Source organism: Thalassophryne amazonica, chromosome 7 (genome assembly GCF_902500255.1).
Source record: "Thalassophryne amazonica chromosome 7, fThaAma1.1, whole genome shotgun sequence".
NCBI lineage: Eukaryota > Metazoa > Chordata > Actinopteri > Batrachoidiformes > Batrachoididae > Thalassophryne > Thalassophryne amazonica.
In genome coordinates this window covers 73,229,966-73,248,980 of record NC_047109.1, presented here as the reverse complement: position 1 = coordinate 73,248,980, position 19,015 = coordinate 73,229,966, and the positions used below count along the sequence as shown (strand labels likewise).

General features: G+C 41.7%; 1 protein-coding gene across 2 annotated transcripts in view; it reads left to right on the top strand.

The window, feature by feature from the left end:
- The window catches only part of vars1 (valyl-tRNA synthetase 1), a 46,170-nt gene that overhangs the window by 5,119 nt on the left and 22,036 nt on the right, over positions 1–19,015 (top strand). The window contains exons 2-17 of one of the 2 annotated variants that reach the window (XM_034174440.1): positions 3,215–3,573; positions 3,658–3,801; positions 3,903–4,110; positions 4,224–4,336; positions 4,417–4,492; positions 4,859–4,959; positions 13,613–13,740; positions 13,889–14,053; positions 14,146–14,227; positions 14,314–14,433; positions 16,359–16,467; positions 16,567–16,746; positions 16,883–17,007; positions 17,143–17,246; positions 17,820–17,978; positions 18,284–18,374. In XM_034174440.1, the coding sequence (XP_034030331.1) occupies positions 3,220–3,573; positions 3,658–3,801; positions 3,903–4,110; positions 4,224–4,336; positions 4,417–4,492; positions 4,859–4,959; positions 13,613–13,740; positions 13,889–14,053; positions 14,146–14,227; positions 14,314–14,433; positions 16,359–16,467; positions 16,567–16,746; positions 16,883–17,007; positions 17,143–17,246; positions 17,820–17,978; positions 18,284–18,374 (2,259 nt within the window). In that variant the 5' untranslated portion in view covers positions 3,215–3,219. The remainder of the gene's footprint in view (positions 1–3,214; positions 3,574–3,657; positions 3,802–3,902; positions 4,111–4,223; positions 4,337–4,416; positions 4,493–4,858; positions 4,960–13,612; positions 13,741–13,888; positions 14,054–14,145; positions 14,228–14,313; positions 14,434–16,358; positions 16,468–16,566; positions 16,747–16,882; positions 17,008–17,142; positions 17,247–17,819; positions 17,979–18,283; positions 18,375–19,015) is intronic. The other variant, XM_034174441.1, reaches the window with a different exon arrangement.

Below are 19,015 nucleotides of genomic sequence, written 5' to 3'. Positions count from 1 at the left end.
GCGCCATGAGCGGCACAGTGGCGCATCCGTCCGCTTTTCTTTCCATGAAAAAAACTCATGTAACAGTGGAATGTGCCGAAAAAGTACTGATGTCCACGTCTCCTGCCATTTTTGTGTAAGTCAGACGACGTCCCGGATCAACAAAGCCTTCACGTTGGAAATGATCTGGTTGTTTCAGCCTGTCGATGAGCGCTCGGAGCGCGGCGCGCTTTCAGCAGCTGTGGGCGGTCTTTAAACCGGCTGGAGCACTCCTTAATCTGTGTAATCCCCATAAAATCGTCCCTCAAAGCCATTTGAATTTTCCGAATGGTTACCACCTGGAGGTCTCTCACAGTTTCTGGAAAAATTGATGCAGCAAAGCTCCAAATCATTCAGACATTTATTCGCAATAAAAATCCAACAAGAGGGGTGGACCACTGCTCACACAAAGCCTGCTCACAGGCAAATGACGCAACCGACAGGTGTGAAAAAACTCACGCATGCGCACGAAGGTTCAAGCTTGGCTGATGCAATCACACGTGATTCAAATCCATATGGTTTTTGAAAAAAATAAAAAGGTTGGATACTTTTCTAACAGACCATGTATATATATGTTTTGCAGGACAGAGACACCAGGACAGTGCTCCATCTTGGAAGTACTAATGTTGCAGTGTCAAAATAAAGGTTTTGAAAATTAATCCCAAACGTTTTCATAATAAAGGATGCTCATCATCATGCCATGCGCAAGCCATATCCAAAAGCTGAGGTCAGTCTGACAAACAGTCAGAAGATATACGAGCCAGCCTGTGTGTTTGCTCTTGGGGTTGGTAATGTTAGACCTTACTTGTGTGAAGTGCCTTAAGGCAACTTTTTTGTGATTTGGTGCTATATAAATAAAAATAATTTGAAATTGAGCCACATACCTACACACAGACATTTCTTGCTTTATATATACAACCCCAATTCCATTGAAGTTGGGATGTTGTGTAAAATGTAAATAAAATCAGAATACAATGATTACAAATCCTCTTCAACCTATATTCAGTTGAATACACCACAAAGACAAGATATTTAATGTTCTAACTGATAAACTTTGTTGTTTTTGTGCAAATATTTGCTCATTTTGAAATGGATGCCTGCAACATGTTTCAAAAAAGTTGGGACGGGGCAACAAAAGACTGGGAAAGTTGATGAATGCTCAAAGAACACCTAATTGGAAACAGGTGAGTAAGAACACCTAATTGGAAACAGGTGAGTGTCATGATTGGGTATAAAAGGAGCATCCCCAAAAGGCTCAGCCATTTACAAGCAAAGATTGGGTGAGGATCACCACTTTGTGAACAACTGCATGAAAAAATAGTCGAACAGTTTAAGAACAATGTTTCTCAACGTTCAATTGCAAGGAATTTAGGGATTCCATCATCTACAGTCCATAATCAGAAAATTCAGAGAATCTGGAGAACTTTCTACACCTAAGCAGCAAGGCCAAAAACCAACATTGAATGCCTGTGACCTTTAATCCCTCAGACGGCACTGCATTAAAAACCAACATCATTGTGTAAAGGATCTTACCGCATGGGCTCAGGAACACTTCAGAAAACCATTGTCAGTTAACACAGTTCATCGCTACATCTACAAGTTCAAGTTAAAACTCTACCGTGCAAAGCGAAAGCCATACATCAACAACATCCAGAAACACCGCCGCCTTCTCTGGGCCCGAGCTCATTTGAAGTGGACAGACACAAAGTGGAAAAGTGTGCTGTGGTCTGATGAGTCCGCACTTCAAATTGTTTTTGGAAATCATGGGCGTCGGGTCCTCCAGACAAAAGAGAAAAATGACCATCCAGATTGTTACCAGCTCAAAGTTCAAAAGCCAGCATCTGTGATGGTATGGGGGTGTGTTAGTGCCCATGGCATGGGCACCTTACACATCTGTGATGACACCATCAATGTTGAAAGGTACATCCAGGTTTTGGAGCAGGGGTGGCCAAGTTCGGTCCTCGAGAGCCACATTCCTGACACTCTTAGTTGTCTCCCTGCTCCAATACACCTGAATCCAATGAAAGACTCGTTAGCAGACTTTTAATGAGCCTTTCACTGGATTCAGGTGTGTTGGAGCAGGGAGACAACTAAGAGTGTCAGGAATGTGGCTCTCGAGGACCGAACTTGACCACCCCTGTTTTGGAGCAACATATGCTGCCATCCAAGCAACGTCTTTTTCAGGGACGTCCCTGCTTCAGCAAGACAATGCCAAACCACATTCTGCACGTGTTACAACAGCGTGGCTTCATAGTAAAAGAGTGCGCATACTAGACTGGCCTGCCTGCAGTCCAGACCTGTCGCCCATTGAAAATGTGTGGCGCATTATGAAGCGCAACATATGACAACAGAGACCCCGGACTGTTGAACAACTGAAGTCATACATCAAGCAAAAATGGGAAAGAATTCCAACTACAAAGCTTCAGCAATTAGTGTCCTCAGTTCCAAAACGCTTATTGAGTGTTGTTAGAAGCAAAGGTTATGTAACACAGTGGTAAACATACCACTGTCCCAGCTTTTTTGAAATGTGTTGCAGGCATCCATTTCAAAATGAGCAAATATTTGTATAAAAACGATAAAGTTTATCAGTTTGAACATTGAATGTCTTGTCTTTGTGGTGTATTCAATTGAATATACATTGAAGAGGATTTGCAAATCATTGTATTCTGTTTTTATTTACTTTTTACACAACGTCCCAACTTCATTGGAATTGGGGTTGTAGATAGAACAAGTCAGATTTCACTTTTTTTCTTGATATATGTTTTAAACCATTAATCAATTTTCAGTGCAGTTGACATTTTTTTGTAGAGTGGTTAATTAATCAACTCACTGTTTCAGCTGTTATGCATCATAGGCTGGCATTTATCTGAGTCCACCAACATAGAAAACAGCTGAGCTTGCAGTGTCAAAGAAAGTTATTTTGAACTTTTATGGCACTGATTATGCTTGTAAATGTGTCCTGAAATTGAAGTGTTTTACTGACAGATCATAATCAGCTTTTATTTTCTTAACAGTTTTGCATAAACAAGCTGTGCAAGATAAGATATGTCTGATAATATAGTCTCCTTGGTAAAGATGAAAATTTTTGGGTGCAGCCATAGTTTTAGCAACATAATGGGTTCAAAGAGTATATAAAACATGCTGCATGATTTAAAAAAAAAAAACAGTTTAAAACCTAAATCACCTTTCTCCCTGTTAGGGATGGCCTCTCTCTATGTGTCCGCACACCCTGATGACTTCAGGAGCATTTTATCTCTCATAGCTGCTGAGTATTGTCCATCATCCCACCCACGGACCACCACAGAGGACCTGCCTGCATCACTGAATGCTCGCTCAAGACCAGTTCTGGTGCTGGGTGATGGGAAAGGTGACTCCATCCTGAGTGGGGCCAATGCTGTGGCCTGGTACCTGGCTTCTCAAGGGAAGAGGATTGGTGCAGATTCAAAGCAGCAGAGCCAGGTGTGGCAGTGGCTCAGCTTTGCAGACAATGAGATCACCCCATTGTCTTGTGCTGTGGTCTTCCCCCTGCTGGGGGTCGGGGGACTGGACAAGAAGGTGTGAGGAGGACCCAAACACTTAACTGAACTATTGACTGATTATTGTGAGATGTTATTTTGAAGTTCATCTTTGCTTTCTCAGTTGCAGCAAGGTTCGCGTACACATTTGTTACGTGTTCTGAAGGTTCTCGATCAGGCCCTGGAACCAACAACCTTCCTGGTGGGAGAGAGCATCACTCTTGCTGATATGGCTGTAGCTACAGCTATCCTTCTACCATTTAAATATGTATGTAAAGTGTCCAATGCTTCACTGATTTATGCGCTTTGTAAACGCAATCTTTGAGTCTGTCACAGTTCAGTCTACACACTTATTTTTGTTATTTTTAGGCACTGGAGCCTCCAGACAGGAAGGTTTTGACCAATGTTACGAGATGGTTTACAACCTGCATCAATCAACTGCAGTTCCTAAAGGTTTTGGGGAAGGTCCCTCTGTGTGAAAAGATGGGTCCTGTCATATCGAAGACAATCACCACTGCTGATGTTAACTGTGCTAATGCCAGTCCTGCTGCTGATGCTGCCAGCACCATAGCTAATGGTTAAACATCCTGGATTTCTTATTTTTTATTTTATTAAAAAAAAATTACCATTACTGAATAAATGTGAAGTGTGTAGTTTATTTATTTTTTTCTATGTGTACATTGTGCTCAGGCCCTCCAAAGTCAGAAGCTCAGTTGAAGAAAGAGGCCAAGAAGAGAGAAAAGATGGAAAAATTCCAACAGAAAAAGGAAATGGAGAAGAAAAAGAAACAGGCACCGACAGAGGCATACATTTCATCTTTGACCAGCTCCAACACATTTTGTTGTTGTTGTGTGTGTTTTTTTAAACAATGATTATTTTTCAGAAAAAGGTCAAACCTGAGAAGAAGGAGTTGGGAGTAATCACATACAACATCCCAACTCCACCTGGGGAGAAAAAAGGTACTGCATGAGCTTACATTTAGAACGTCACCATTTGTAGACATTGCTACAGTCTTCCTGATCGAGTGTCAGACATTAAGCATCTGCCACCTCTGTGTGTGCCCATGTGTGGCAAACACTGAAAACTGTAAATTGGTTATGAGCTGCTGTGCGATTAAATCTACAGAATCAGAAAGGAAAAGACACTAAAGGGAAGATAAGTTGTTTGTTACAGTTTTCTGTGAAGTAGTGTGTCAAAACAGTGTTGTACACTGTTCATTATGATGGTTGTCTTCATATGTGACACTGTTGTATATATCTCATAGTGAAAAGGCTTATTTCATGTTTAACCTGTTTAGCAACTAGTTGTTTTTCTTTTTATGTCAGATGTCATCAGTCCACTTCCTGATGCTTACAGTCCCCAGTATGTAGAAGCTGCCTGGTATAGCTGGTGGGAGAAACAGGGGTTCTTCAAGCCAGAGTATGGGGTAAAGAAAACCTTCTATATTCAAGTGTGTGTGTGTGTGTGTGCGCGCGCATGTGTGCGTGTGCGTGCATGTGTGTGTGTAAGATATATATATATATATATATATATATATATATATATATATATATATATATACTCAACAAAAATATAAACGCAACACTTTTGTTTTTGCTCCCATTTTGTATGAGATGAACTCAAAGATCTAAAACTTTTTCCACATACACAATATCACCATTTCCCTCAAATATTGTTCACAAACCAGTCTAAATCTGTGATAGTGAGCACTTCTCCTTTGCTGAGATCATTCATCCCACCTCACAGGTGTGCCATATCAAGATGCTGATTAGACACCATGATTAGTGCACAGGTGTGCCTTAGACTGTCCACAATAAAAGGCCATTCTGAAAGGTGCAGTTTTGTTTTATTGGGGGGGGGGATACCAGTCAGTATCTGGTGTGACCACCATTTGCCTCATGCAGTGCAACACATCTCCTTCGCATAGAGTTGATCAGGTTGTCAATTGTGGCCTGTGGAATGTTGGTCCATTCCTCTTCAATGGCTGTGCAAAGTTGCTGGATATTGGCAGGAACTGGTACACGCTGTCGTATACGCCGGTCCAGAGCATCCCAAACATGCTCAATGGGTGACATGTCCGGTGAGTATGTTGGCCATGCAAGAACTGGGACATTTTCAGCTTCCAAGAATTGTGTACAGATCCTTGCAACATGGGGCCGTGCATTATCCTGCTGCAACATGAGGTGATGTTCTTGGATGTTGGCACAACAGTGGGCCTCAGGATCTCATCACAGTATCTCTGTGCATTCAAAATGCCATCAATAAAATGCACCTGTGTTCTTCGTCCATAACAGACACCTGCCCATACCATAACCCCACCGCCACCATGGGCCACTCGATCCACAACACTGACATCAGAAAACCGCTCACCCACACAACGCCACACACGCTGTCTGCCATCTGCCCTGAACAGTGTGAACCGGGATTCATCCGTGAAGAGAACACCTCTCCAACATGCCAAACGCCAGCGAATGTGAGCATTTGCCCACTCAAGTTGGTTATGACGACAAACTGGAGTCAGGTCAAGACCCCGATGAGGACGACGAGCATGCAGATGAGCTTCCCTGAGAAGGTTTCTGTCAGTTTGTGCAGAAATTCTTTGGTTATGCAAACGGATTGTTTCAGCAGCTGTCCGAGTGGCTGGTCTCAGACGATCTTGGAGGTGAACATGCTGGATATGGATTTCCTGGGCTGGTGTGGTTACACATGGTCTGCGGTTGTGAGGCTGGTTGGATGTACTGCCAAATTCTCTGAAACGCCTTTGGAGACGGCTTATGGTAGAGAAATGAACATTCAATACACGAGCAACAGCTCTGGTTGACATTCCTGCTGTCAGCATGCCAATTGCACGCTCCCTCAAATCTTGCGACGTCTGTGGCATTGTGCTGTGTGATAAAACTGCACCTTTCAGAGTGGCCTTTTATTGTGGACAGTCTAAGGCACACCTGTGCACTAATCATGGTGTCTAATCAGCATCTTGATATGGCACACCTGTGAGGTGGGATGGATTATCTCAGCAAAGGAGAAGTGCTCACTATCAGATTTAGACTGGTTTGTGAACAATATTTGAGGGAAATGGTGATATTGTGTATGTGGAAAAAGTTTTAAATCTTTGAGTTCATCTCATACAAAATGGGAGCAAAACCAAAAGTGTTGCGTTTATATTTTTGTTGAGTGTGTGTGTATATATATATATATATATATATATATATATATATATATATGTGTGTGTGTGTGTGTGTACACACTGAACAAAAATAAAAACGCAACACTTGTTTTGCTCCCATTTTTCATGAGCTGAGCTCAGAGGTCTAAAGCATTTTCTGTATACACGAAATACTTGTTCAATGTATATATAACTTGCATATAATGGATTCAGGTGGACCAGCAAATTTTGTCTGTCATAATCATTTTGTTAATAATCACCATCCTTGAATTAAGATTCAAGGATGGTGATTTAAGTACTGGTTTTGAAAAATAAATGCCCAGGCTTGTCAGTGCTGAACTTCATTTTGTACCTCTGTTGCGCATGGGCACGTCCAGACTGCTCTGTCCGATACATGCGAGAGGTTTTTAATGGAAATGCATTGTGATGGGGTGAGACGTTTTGTCCGATGTGAATGAAAAACCGATACATATGGTGAAATCCACTGCACGAGAGCAGAAATCAACTTGAGAGGGCAGGGGCCCGGTGATCATCTCTCGCAGCACCTTTTCCCTCACTTGAGGAGCAGCTTCGTCTGAGTGCACACGCGCACAAATTATTTCTGCGTGTGTTAACATATCATCTCATCTTCAACTGCTTTTCTGGGTTCGGGTCGCGGGGCAACAGCTCCAGCAGGGAACCCCAGACTTCCCTTTCCCGTGTCACATTGTCTGACTGGGGGATCCCAAGGCGTTTGAAATCTGCTATGTAACAGATTAGTTACAGTCAGGAGGCGCAGAATGATATATGGGGTATCTCCAGTACCTATTAGGCTTATGCATTTCCTTGATTAAAAGCCTGACCTTGAATAGGGACCTGCCTCATTCAATGGCGGGGTCAAAACTTCATCTGAAAAAAATAAGTACCTGCTTTAAATAAGCACTGGGCGTTATGTGCATTAAAAACATAACATTTGGTTGAGTCACACTTTTCTCTAACTCTGCTGTGTAGTGGTACCTTAAAATTCTAAAGCTTGATTCATGCTTCTCCAGCTCCATAACTCTGTGGCCATGCAGTGACGCTGATGTGTGTGTGACTAGGGTTAGGTATTGAGAACCGGTTCTTTTCGGGTATCATTAAGAAATTATTCGATCCACCGATATCAATAGACTTTTGCTTAGCGATTCCCTTATCAGTCCTTCAGAGCGGCCATTGTTTTTGTCGGGAAAATGATCATTTCTCTATGTTGAATGCAGACCCTGCAGAGGCTCTGTAATCAACCGCTTTTGCAACGCAACTCCACTTTGAAGCGTGAAGCAATGAAGCAATGCTTCGATCCGCTGGTTCGTTGGTTCTTTGTTTTATTTCGCTTTATCTTAATTTTCCCTGCTAAAACCCTAAAGAGCATATGTCTGTGAGAAATATATACCCTTTTATGTTAATCCGATCTGTTGATAGATGTATTTTATAACTTAAAAATGGGACAGACGCTAACGCGTTAGCATGTTTATGGCATTTTTAATGTTAAAGTTAGCATTAGCTGTTTGCATCTCAGAACATTTGTGTGCATTTGTTTTCTGTATAATTAATGGCTCAGCGTTTATCGTAAAAGAGTCAACTGTATTAAAATTGTAATTTTTTAATTAATGTTTATTTATATGTTAATAATAATAGCAATAACAGCAATAATAGTAATAACTCTTCAGAAGTGGCCAGTCCGCTTTTTAACCCCTCTCAGATCCATTAAAATATGTCAACCGAGTCACTTTTGTGTGGATTAAAGTCACTAACTGGGACTCTTGTCTTCTTGCAGTCAAGAAACAAGAATCATCCTCCATTCCGTTGGCACAACTCTAAATGCTGCCCGGCTCTGAGTCTGGTCGGAATTAATAACTTCAAACGAATTCCTACTTTAAATAAAATGACACCTCTTTCCAAACACTGTAATGCAGACAATAAACTACAATCGACTAAAATGTTTTTTTCCTCCCAAAATGAGACGTCCTGCATTCTTTATGAATTACATCCTGACGTGCAGCACAGCCAGCTGCAAGAGCTCAGCTCAGATGTATGGAAAGACATTCATGCCAGTAATGTCTGAAAGTAAATGCTTTTGACAAAAACTACAGATTTTGTTTATTTCTATTTATGTTCAGAGATCAAGGATCCACCATATAGAGTTTATCTATGTCCAGAGTTTAAGGATCCAGTGACCAATTTCATATTTATTTAAGTGGTATTGATACAAGTGGTATCGATAAGGGAATCAATAAGGAATCGGATCAATAAGCGGAATCGATAATGGTATCGATATCGAGAAAATCTTATCAATACCCATCCCTATGTGTGACCCTTTTAAAGTTCTCAATCGCATCTTTATGCAGTTTGCTGCAGGAACAGTGGCTTTTTCTGGATTAATTTGTCTCTCAACAAGCTCCACTTCTTTATACAATCATCAGCCTCCAAACCAGCGGTACGGTATGTGCAATTTCCCTCCATGAATTGCTGGACATTTGAGTGTCTTTTTCTAAATCCGTGTTGTAAAGTTGGTCATATTTGCGGACTTTTCTTACAAAAATATTTGATCCATGATAGAAATGTAATCGGCGGGTGCAGTGCAAAAACTATTAAAATATGAAGGGAGAAGGAGTGAAAATGTAAAAGTAACAAATCACAGCCCTTGCAGTCTCTGTTGTTTAGCGGGTGAGCATTAGCTATAGGGAGGGTTCGCAGCCATGCAGAGGTCTCTGAAGTGGTTGTCTTTGGTTCATCACACCCAGGGATATGTGTGAAACTTAACACCATATTACAGTGCAGGCAGCAAGTAGCATTTTGTTAATAATCACCATCCTTGAATTAAGATTCAAGGATGGTGATTTGTTTAGGTACTGGGATTGAAAAAATAAATGCCCAGGCTTGTCAGTGCTGAACTTCATTTTGTACCTCTGTTGCAAATGGGCACGTCCAGACTGCTCTGTCTGGTACATGCGAGGGTTTTTTTAATGGAAATGCATTGTGATGGGGTGAGACGTTTTGTCCGATGTGAACAAAAATCTGATATATATGGTGAAATCCACTGCACGAGAGCAGAAATCAACTTGAGAGGCCTGGGGCCCACTGGTCATCTCTTGCAGCACCTTTTCCCTTGCTCGAGGAGCAGTTTCCTCTGAGTGCAGGTTAATATATCATCTCATCTCATCTTCAACCGCTTTTCCGGGTTCGGGTCGCGGGGGCAACAGCTCCAGCAGGGGACCCCAGACTTCCCTTTGCCATGCCACATTGTCTGACTGGGGGATCCTGAGGCGTTTCCAGGCCAATGTGGAGATATAGTTTCTGCACCTAGTCCTGGGTCTTCCCCGGGTCTCCTCCCAGGTGGGAAATACCTGGAACACGATGACACATGGGTTAAAATCAAGCAACACGAAGTGGAGGCCTTTACAGAGCACATCAACTCGGTGGACTCCAATATCAAGTTCACACGTGAGGATGCCAGAAACAACCATTTAGCCTTCTTGGACTGTGATGTTACGATTGGAGAGAACAGGCAGCTCCAGACATGGGTTTACAGGAAACCCACTCACACTGACGAATATCTGCTCTTTGGCTGAAACCACCCCCTTGAACACAAGGTCGGGGTGATCAGGACTCTTCAACACAGAGCCCTACAGGTGCCCACAACTACAGAGAGAAGGGCTAAAGAACAAAAACATGTCCAGAAAGCCCTCACAATATGTGGTTACCCACGATGGTCCCTGGATAAAATACAAAAGTCTCAAAGAACAAAGAGACCAAACAGGAGACGGAGGCAAGAAGAAGAGTGTCTCTCCCTTATTTAGCAGGAGTAGGGGAAAACTACAGAGGATCTTCAGACAGTACAAAATCCCAGTTTACTTTAAACCTGTTAACACCTTGAGACAGAAATTAGTTCACCCTAAGGACAGGATCCCTAGTTACAAACAGAGCAATGTAGTATATTCTATCAGATGTCAGGAAAACTGTAACGAACACTACATAGGTGAGACTAAGCAGCCGTTACACAAAAGACTATACCAGCACCGCAGAGAGGGCACCGGTGGACCTCAGTCTGCAGTTCATCTCCACCTTAAAGACACTAACCACACGTTTGAGGACAAAGAAGTTAAAATCTTAGCCAGAGAGAAGAAATGGTTGGAGAGTGGGGTCAAGGAGGCATTCTGTGTGAAACAGTTGAAACTCAGCCTTAACCGGGGAGGGGGTCTGAGACACGCTTTGTCCCCTTTTTACAATGGGGTACTCAGGTCAAAGCAGTTTCATTCTTTTGTTCATGGTAATGAGTCATTCACGTCATCAGGAGAGTCGTCAGGGGAGCCGTCAGGAGAGGCGCCCGTCCCATCATTAGGAGGGACAGCTGCCCTGTTATTAGGAGGGTGCTAACTAGAGCACAATAGGTGCTAATTAGAGCTATTGTTTAGTCACTAGCCTATAGCAGTCTGCCTCTCGGTAGGAGGGGTCTGGTTAGGTTTAAAACTCCAGCTTTTGTGGCTTCTGTTATTCTTCTCTACAAGAGTCAAGACAGAAGTCATACTACCAGAGCAAGAATTTTAGCTGAGGAAGCTTCTGCGATTTGAAGCGAAACGTCCTCGCGTCAAGCAACCCAGTCCAGTCGAAGATTCAAGCTTCTCTACTATGGAAACCACCTGGACAACTGAGAGCCTACACAGAAATGCCTGGAACACCTCCCTAGGGAGGCACCCAGGAGGCATCCTTACCAGATGCCCGAACCACCTCAGCTGGCTCCTTTCAATGCGAAGGAGCAGCGACTCTACTCCGAGCTCCCCACGGATGGCCGAACCTCTCACCTTATCTCTAAGGGAGACACCAGCCACCCACCTGAGGAAGCCCATTTTGGCCACTTGTACGGCGATCTAGTTCTTTCGGTCATGACCCAACCCTCATGACCATAGTTGAGAGTAGGAACGAAGATTGAAAAGTAGATGAGAGCTTTGCCTTTTGGCTCAGCTCCCTTTTCGTCACGCCTGAACACATTATTTGCACGAGTGTGGTTTTTCCACCGATCTGACGCCATACAAGTACACCTGCAGTTCTGACCTGTACCCAATAGAAAATGTGTTGAGAATTTCAAAATGAAAAGCACAACAATGATGTTGCACAAATTAACATGTGTTTGCAGGAAGAATGGTGAAAAAAATAACACCTGACATGTTTTATCACCTAGTATTTTTAATGCTGAAATGACTTAAGTGTTGTGAGAAGGAATAGCAACATTACAAAGTAGTAAATGCTTTAGTGTCCCAATTGTTTTGGAAGCTTGCAAGTCTTAAATGCACGAGTGGTTGTATATCAGTAAATGAAATGAAGAACATGAAATATCCTGGCTTCATACTCTCTGCAGTGAAACAGAAGTCAAAGTAAATTCAAGAATCACTGATTACACAAGGTGGCTTAGTGGTTAGCACTGTTGTCTCACAACAAAAAGGGGTGGACGACAAATGTGTGACAGGACTTTTACTCGCAGTACGTGGGATTACTCACATATGGCCCTGCACTGGCATCCTATTCAGGTTGTACCCCGCCTCTTGCCCAGTGACTGCTGGGGTAGCGCCCCCCCATTGTGACCCTTAAAAGAGACCTGCATTGAAAAAAATGGAGTCAGATTTTTTGAACAAAAACATTTTGAACATTTAGCCCTCCGCAAATTGTCCCTCTCATCATGGACGCTGCCGAGACGTCACGGACAAGACCCTCTCCCAGCATGCATTGCGCCAATTGTAATTAGTGGATTTACATCAGTTTGCATCGTTTACCTTTTTGTCTTATACGGAAGGATCGACGTTTTTTTAAAACTTCATATTGTCTTGCGGTACGTTTGGTGAGTATACATTTATTTTTATTTTTGCCTGAAAACTATTTTGGGGGACTTTTTCATACGCCCGTTTGATTGAGTGGTGTCGCAATGAAAATCTACTGTCTTTCGCCTCCGGTACCATCGCGGGATATGGAGGCGAGACCCGCAAAGAATCCCAGTCATCAAAAATATATAAACCTCTCTCAGCATCCATGGAGCTCTGGGGCTCCAATTGCCGAGACGTGCGGTGCTGTGGATTTTGCCGCAAGAAGTCTGTCCTTGTAGCAACAGGTGTACCAGCCGCTTCGCATTAAAACAGCGAGCGTAATCTCAGGACTTGTGCCAAGTGTGCTGCAGCTCCATTCAGTAGACAGAGAGGTGATGCCGGTGTTGTGCGCTGAATCTGGCACAACACCAGCTACAAAGCAGACACGGGCGGTGTGAGTGTTTCGCGTCGGTGGTTAACGAGCTCGTTAACGAGCCCGCAGACTTATTAATAACAGCGGAGGCAGAGAGCGGGAGAGGAAGAACAGCGCCCGCTGTCGATGTCGTTGCTGATCTGAGCACACAGATCTGTATCTCACATTCATTGCAGCTTACTTTTGGATGTTGAAACCAGGACATGTATAAGTAACATTACTAACAGATCAAATCAATTTCAGTGCGGGATCGGACTGAAGGCGGGAACGCGTCGTCTTGTCCCTGACGTCATGGAAATGATACGGCTGTACAAACTGTTTTCACAGAGGGCGAAATTTTAGCTGCAAATTTGTCATTTTTAAACGAAGATTTCTCCGCTGAATTACAAATTTGGGCTTACAGATTTACTTTACTGCATTCACAAGGGTCTTATAAATACATATCAGCTATTTCTTTCTGAAATCTGACCACATTTATTTCAGTGTAGGTCTACTTTAAGTGAAATAAGCAGGTATAGAAAATGAACTGATTAAGAATCACTATTTATTTATTTGCATTTTCTATATCGTCCCAACCTTTGGTGATTTGGAAGAGAGACACACACACACTCCAAATCAGAAAAAGTGCAGAGATAACATTGACAAATCTGTCTATCTTTATATTCTGCAGAAGAAGAGTATTAGTGAGCCAAATCCTCGGGGGATTTTCATGATGTGTATCCCTCCACCGAATGTGACTGGATCGCTTCACCTGGGTCATGCCCTTACCAATGCCATTCAGGATTGCCTAACCAGATGGTAACTAAATCTGTACTGTTTACAATAGTACAGAATTTAAAGTTGTTGCTACTGTGAGACTTTTTATTCATGAGCTTTCTGTCCAGTTGTCCTACTTTTTGTGTGGTGGAAGGTATATATTGGAATTAGTTTTCCTTTGTCCATTCAGGCACAGGATGCGAGGTGAGACTACCCTGTGGAACCCAGGCTGTGATCATGCCGGCATCGCCACCCAGGTGGTGGTTGAAAAAAAACTGATGAAGGAGAGAGGTATGAGCCGCCATGATCTAGGAAGAGAAAATTTCATCCAGGAAGTGTGGCAGTGGAAGAATGAGTAAGCACAAGGAGAAAAGAGATGGGAATGATTTTAAATGGGACAAGTGACACATTAAAGACAGTCATAACTTGCTTCTTTATCTTAATTAGGAAAGGTGACCGGATATATCATCAGTTGAAAAAGCTTGGGTCTTCTCTGGACTGGGACAGAGCGTGCTTCACTATGGATCCTGTGAGCATCCAAGCCCTCTAAACTAATTAGAGTATGGTCTGAGTACATATTCCTCAGTTTCCTGGTTGTTTGTTTTTTTATTGCAGAAACTTTCCTATGCAGTCCAAGAGGCTTTTATCCGTATGCACGATGAAGGAGTGATTTACAGGAGCAAGAGGCTGGTAAATTGGTCCTGCACACTGAACTCTGCTATATCTGACATAGAGGTAAGTAATCCTGTATTAAACAACTCCCAGGAAAAAAAAATTCAACAGGGGAACCTTATAGGGAAGCTACCTATTATGTTTTGTACTTTTAGTTATTAATTTTTCCAGTTGGTCACTAACCTTTTGTAAGACAAGATCACTCCTCATACCAAACAACAAAGATTTACCTTTTAAGAAATATAAACCGTCATTGAATGCAACATGAATATCAGATATTCACTTGTAATGGCAGTGACATTTATTTCTGGATCAAGAGGCTATGGAGTTATGAGGTCATTTGACAGAGGGGTTTGGCAATTGCTGATGCCTTTGCAGGAGAACAAAAGTCTTTGGTGTAGGTGTCTTAAGGGCCTTGGTGCTTTACGTGTGGTTGAGAAACTTGGGATTATAAACAGTGGGCTAAGGCGACAGTTGGAAGTATTTTGTACTAGGTCTTTACGGAAACTCCTCGAGTACCACTGGAATGGCTATGTGACAAATGAATGGTTACTTGGTGATATTCATAATCGTACCACTTGTCATTGTGAGGGAACATCAGCTACAACATTTTGGCCATGTGGTATGCTTATATGGGCATGATTCAGCATGCAGGTTCCTCAGAGTTGAGGACCTCAGACAACTATCTGGCAGCCAAGTGACAGGCATGCCGTTGGTCCTCTGAAATTACTGGGGTCTTAACCACTGAGAAAGCTGCATGCTGGATCCTGCCCAGAAGGGTGGTTGCTATCTAGGCAGGTCCCAGGGCACATATATATTATAATAGCCAAGTGGCCTCTGTGTGCATGTGATAAAAATTACAAACCTCTCCATTCTTTGTCGGTGGGAAAACTTGCAAAATCGACAGTGGGTCAAATACTAATTTACTGTGTGTGTGTATGTATATATGTATGTATGTATGTATATGTGTGTGTATATGTATGTTTTTGCATTTGTGCATGTACTTTATAATCATTTGTACACAAACCCAGGTTAACATCTGCCTACACTCAGAAAAATGGGTATTTGTTCATTTTCCCCACTTTTCCAGAAGCAGATACAGCCAAGTCTTAACTTTCTGGGATGAAAGTAAATTATATTCTTTTTACTTTTGTTCATTAATTTTTTAAATTTATAGTCAATCAATCATTTAGTTACTGTTCACAAAAGAAATGCTGAAGCTTCAAGGTGCTTTTAAGCATAGTAACAGTGCACTGCATTTGAGAAACAAATGCTAAAACTATGGGTCCTGATGGCTGCTGGCATCTGTTTTTCCATATTTATTCAGGGGATTGTAAATTGCTGAGTTTCAGTGATGTTAAAATATAAAGAATTGGTAAGAATAAAAATAGGAATGTCAAGAATTTAAATGTGTGTAAATGGAACATTGTGTAAAATGTTGGTTGCAGAGTGACACACTGTTAGATGTTGTATGGCAGAATGTGTAAATGTTGCAGTACATTGTGAAATAATGGAGCCCTTCCAGTGGTAAAGTTAGGATTTCACCCCTTCAGTGCAACAGCTTGTGCAGCAGGTTCACATAAAACTGCAGCACCCACAACAACTAATTGTAATTAAATGGGTGCCTTAAACCATGGATATCCCAAAGACATTTTTTCCCCCATAAGAAACTTCTTGTTTGTGCATGCCTAATGTGTACTGTTGATTTTAATGCACAGTTTTGCCATGTGTGCAGGGGGGAAATTAGACACACTCTGGTCTAACCCATGTTGAGACGTCATTTACGGTAACTTGAGTTAGCCATGGCCGCGAATGCAGGTTTTACAAATATCGCCAGGTTGCCCTAAAAGGAGTATAAGGTGATAGTTGAATGCAGCAAAGCATTGCATTATGTATTAACAGTAAGGATGTTAATGTATGAACTGATGTGATTTTGTTAATACATGTTATTCTGACTTTCTTGAGTAAATCTGTTGGTTGGTTTGCAGGTGGATAAGAAGGAACTGACTGGCAAGACTCTGCTACCTGTGCCTGGTTACAAAGAGAAAGTGGAGTTTGGAGTGTTGGTGTCTTTTGCCTACAAGGTAGATGGATCAGGTGCGTTTGCCCGTGACAAAATACTTTGATGGGTGGGGAAACGTCAACTTTTGGCCATTTCAGGTGCTAACACTACAAGATTTGTGCTGTGCCCCTCAGACGAGGAAGTGATTGTGGCCACAACTCGTGTTGAGACGATGCTGGGAGATACTGCTGTTGCTGTCCACCCTGCTGACACCAGATATCAACACCTGAAGGGGAAAATGGTTCTGCACCCATTCTGTGATCGCAAGATGCCAATTGTCTTTGATGACTTTGTAGACATGAGTTTTGGGACAGGTAGGCATGGGTACAGGGCAACAGTAGCCACCTGTTGGGCTGCATATTGCTGAGAAGAAGTAATCATAAAAAACATTAGGCCAGGCTACTTTGCTTCTCATGGATTCTTTCTTTTTCTCATCCATTTTCTGCACAGGTGCTGTCAAAATCACCCCAGCACATGACCATAATGACTATGAGGTTGGAGAGAGACACAATCTGCCTTTCATCAATATCTTGGATGAGAATGGCTTGCTCATTAACGTCCCTCCTCCCTTCTTGGTATACAGTCTCATTATCATCCCTTGCAGTGTCTGCAGTCCTGCTGTGGTGCTTAAAGTGCCAGAATAGAAAAAGAGTTTCTAACATTTGGAAGCAGTTTTCTTTCTTTATCTTTTGATTCTTTCTGTCCCTCAGGGTATGAAGCGTTTTGAGGCTCGGAAGGCTGTACTTCAGGCTCTCCAGGACAAGGGACAGTTTAAAGAGGTCAAAGATAACCCTATGGTGGTTCCAGTCTGCAGGTCAGTTGGATGCATCTGTGCATTTGGAAAAGTATTGGGTGGAGTTGTACTTTGGACAGTGTGACTCAGAAGGTTAAAGGCAGGTTTAACTTAAACTTAATAGATATTTGGGTCAAGGAAAAGCTGATTCAATTTTGATACTGACCCAGATCCGGACTTTTGCTTCATTTTTAATATTTTGAAACATTTTGGAAAATTTCTCTTGTATTCTACAGTAATAATCTAATATTGGAAAAAAAAACTACCATGTTTGTGCCATGATACAATATCAACATGTGCAGTTTGGTTCAGATTTAGATATGAATCCATGTCTAGCTGTCCATATGAACTCTGTCATTTATGACAAAATCTAGTAAGGCCACACACACTCAGTAAACATCTTTACTCAGATATGATTATGAACTTAACTTTGTTCAGTATTTTAATTAATAATAATAAAAAACATTGAGACTGAAATCAGTCCTGGATACCAAAATGGTGAGATGCAAGTTGCAATCTTGGATTTCTTGGATGTTTACGTTCAAGATCTTAATAAAATTCTCTGCTGAAATCAGTGACTGTTTACCTTATCAGCCGTTCCAAGGACATAGTGGAGCCCTTCCTTAAACCCCAGTGGTATGTCGACTGCAAAGATATGGGCAAACAGGCTGCAGATGCTGTCAGAGAGGGAAAACTCAAAGTCATCCCAGACCACCACCTCAAAACCTGGTTCAACTGGATGGACAACATCAAGTGATTATATTTCCTTGTTTTTAAATGTTTGTTCTGTTTTAGGTGTATTTCTGTGTAGTGTAGCACGGGCTATAGCACTTACACTTCTGTGATAATTAAGTCAAAATGGTTTAAATCATTTTACATTTGTCATTGTTCTGACTTTGTAACATTAATTGCACTTTTGTTCTATTACACATTTTTATTTGAATTGAATAATAAAGTGGTTGATGTATACTAATAACTAGTAATTTGTGCAAAGTAATGTACAGTAGTTTTTATGAACAGTGTAATTACAGTCTGCTTTTTATCTCTGTCCTATCCAGGGACTGGTGTATCTCTCGACAGCTGTGGTGGGGTCACCGCATTCCTGCTTACTTCATTACCATTGATGATCCTGCTGTGAATCCTGGAGAGGTAAGACTGGCAAATCATTGTACTTTAAGTTCTATTTCCAGTTGGACTGAGAGCTTTTTATATATGCGCCATAGTATGAGGGAAGATGGTGTCAGCGATAATGAAAGGTTGCTCTGTGTTTTTTCCCACAGCAAACTTGACATCAATTACTGAACATTTCTAATTTGGATAAAGTGGGGAAACAAATCAGAATAATTTTCATAACATTTCACATTCTAGTAACTTCAGTGGGAGGGTTGGAGGACTTTTGCAGCAGTATATTTAGTTAGTATAATCTCTTTAGTATTAAGTATAATAATCTCTCTTTTTTGTTTTTAAAAATGGGCAGTTACCACCTAAAGGTTCAATCAATCAATCAATCAACATTTATTTATAAAGCGCTTTACAGCACCGACTGGTGTCCAAAGTGCTTAACATTAAAAACACAAATTTACAAAATAAAACACATATAAAATAAAATTTTAAAACAACACATAAAAAAAAGAACATAAAAATAACAGAACATGTCACCTCCCCACTAAGTGTTAAAAGCCAGTTTAAATAAATAAGTCTTTAACTTAGATTTAAAAAGTGCTAGGTCAGGAATAGTACGTAACTCAAGAGGTAGCTCATTCCACAGTCTGGGGCCAGCTACCGCGAAA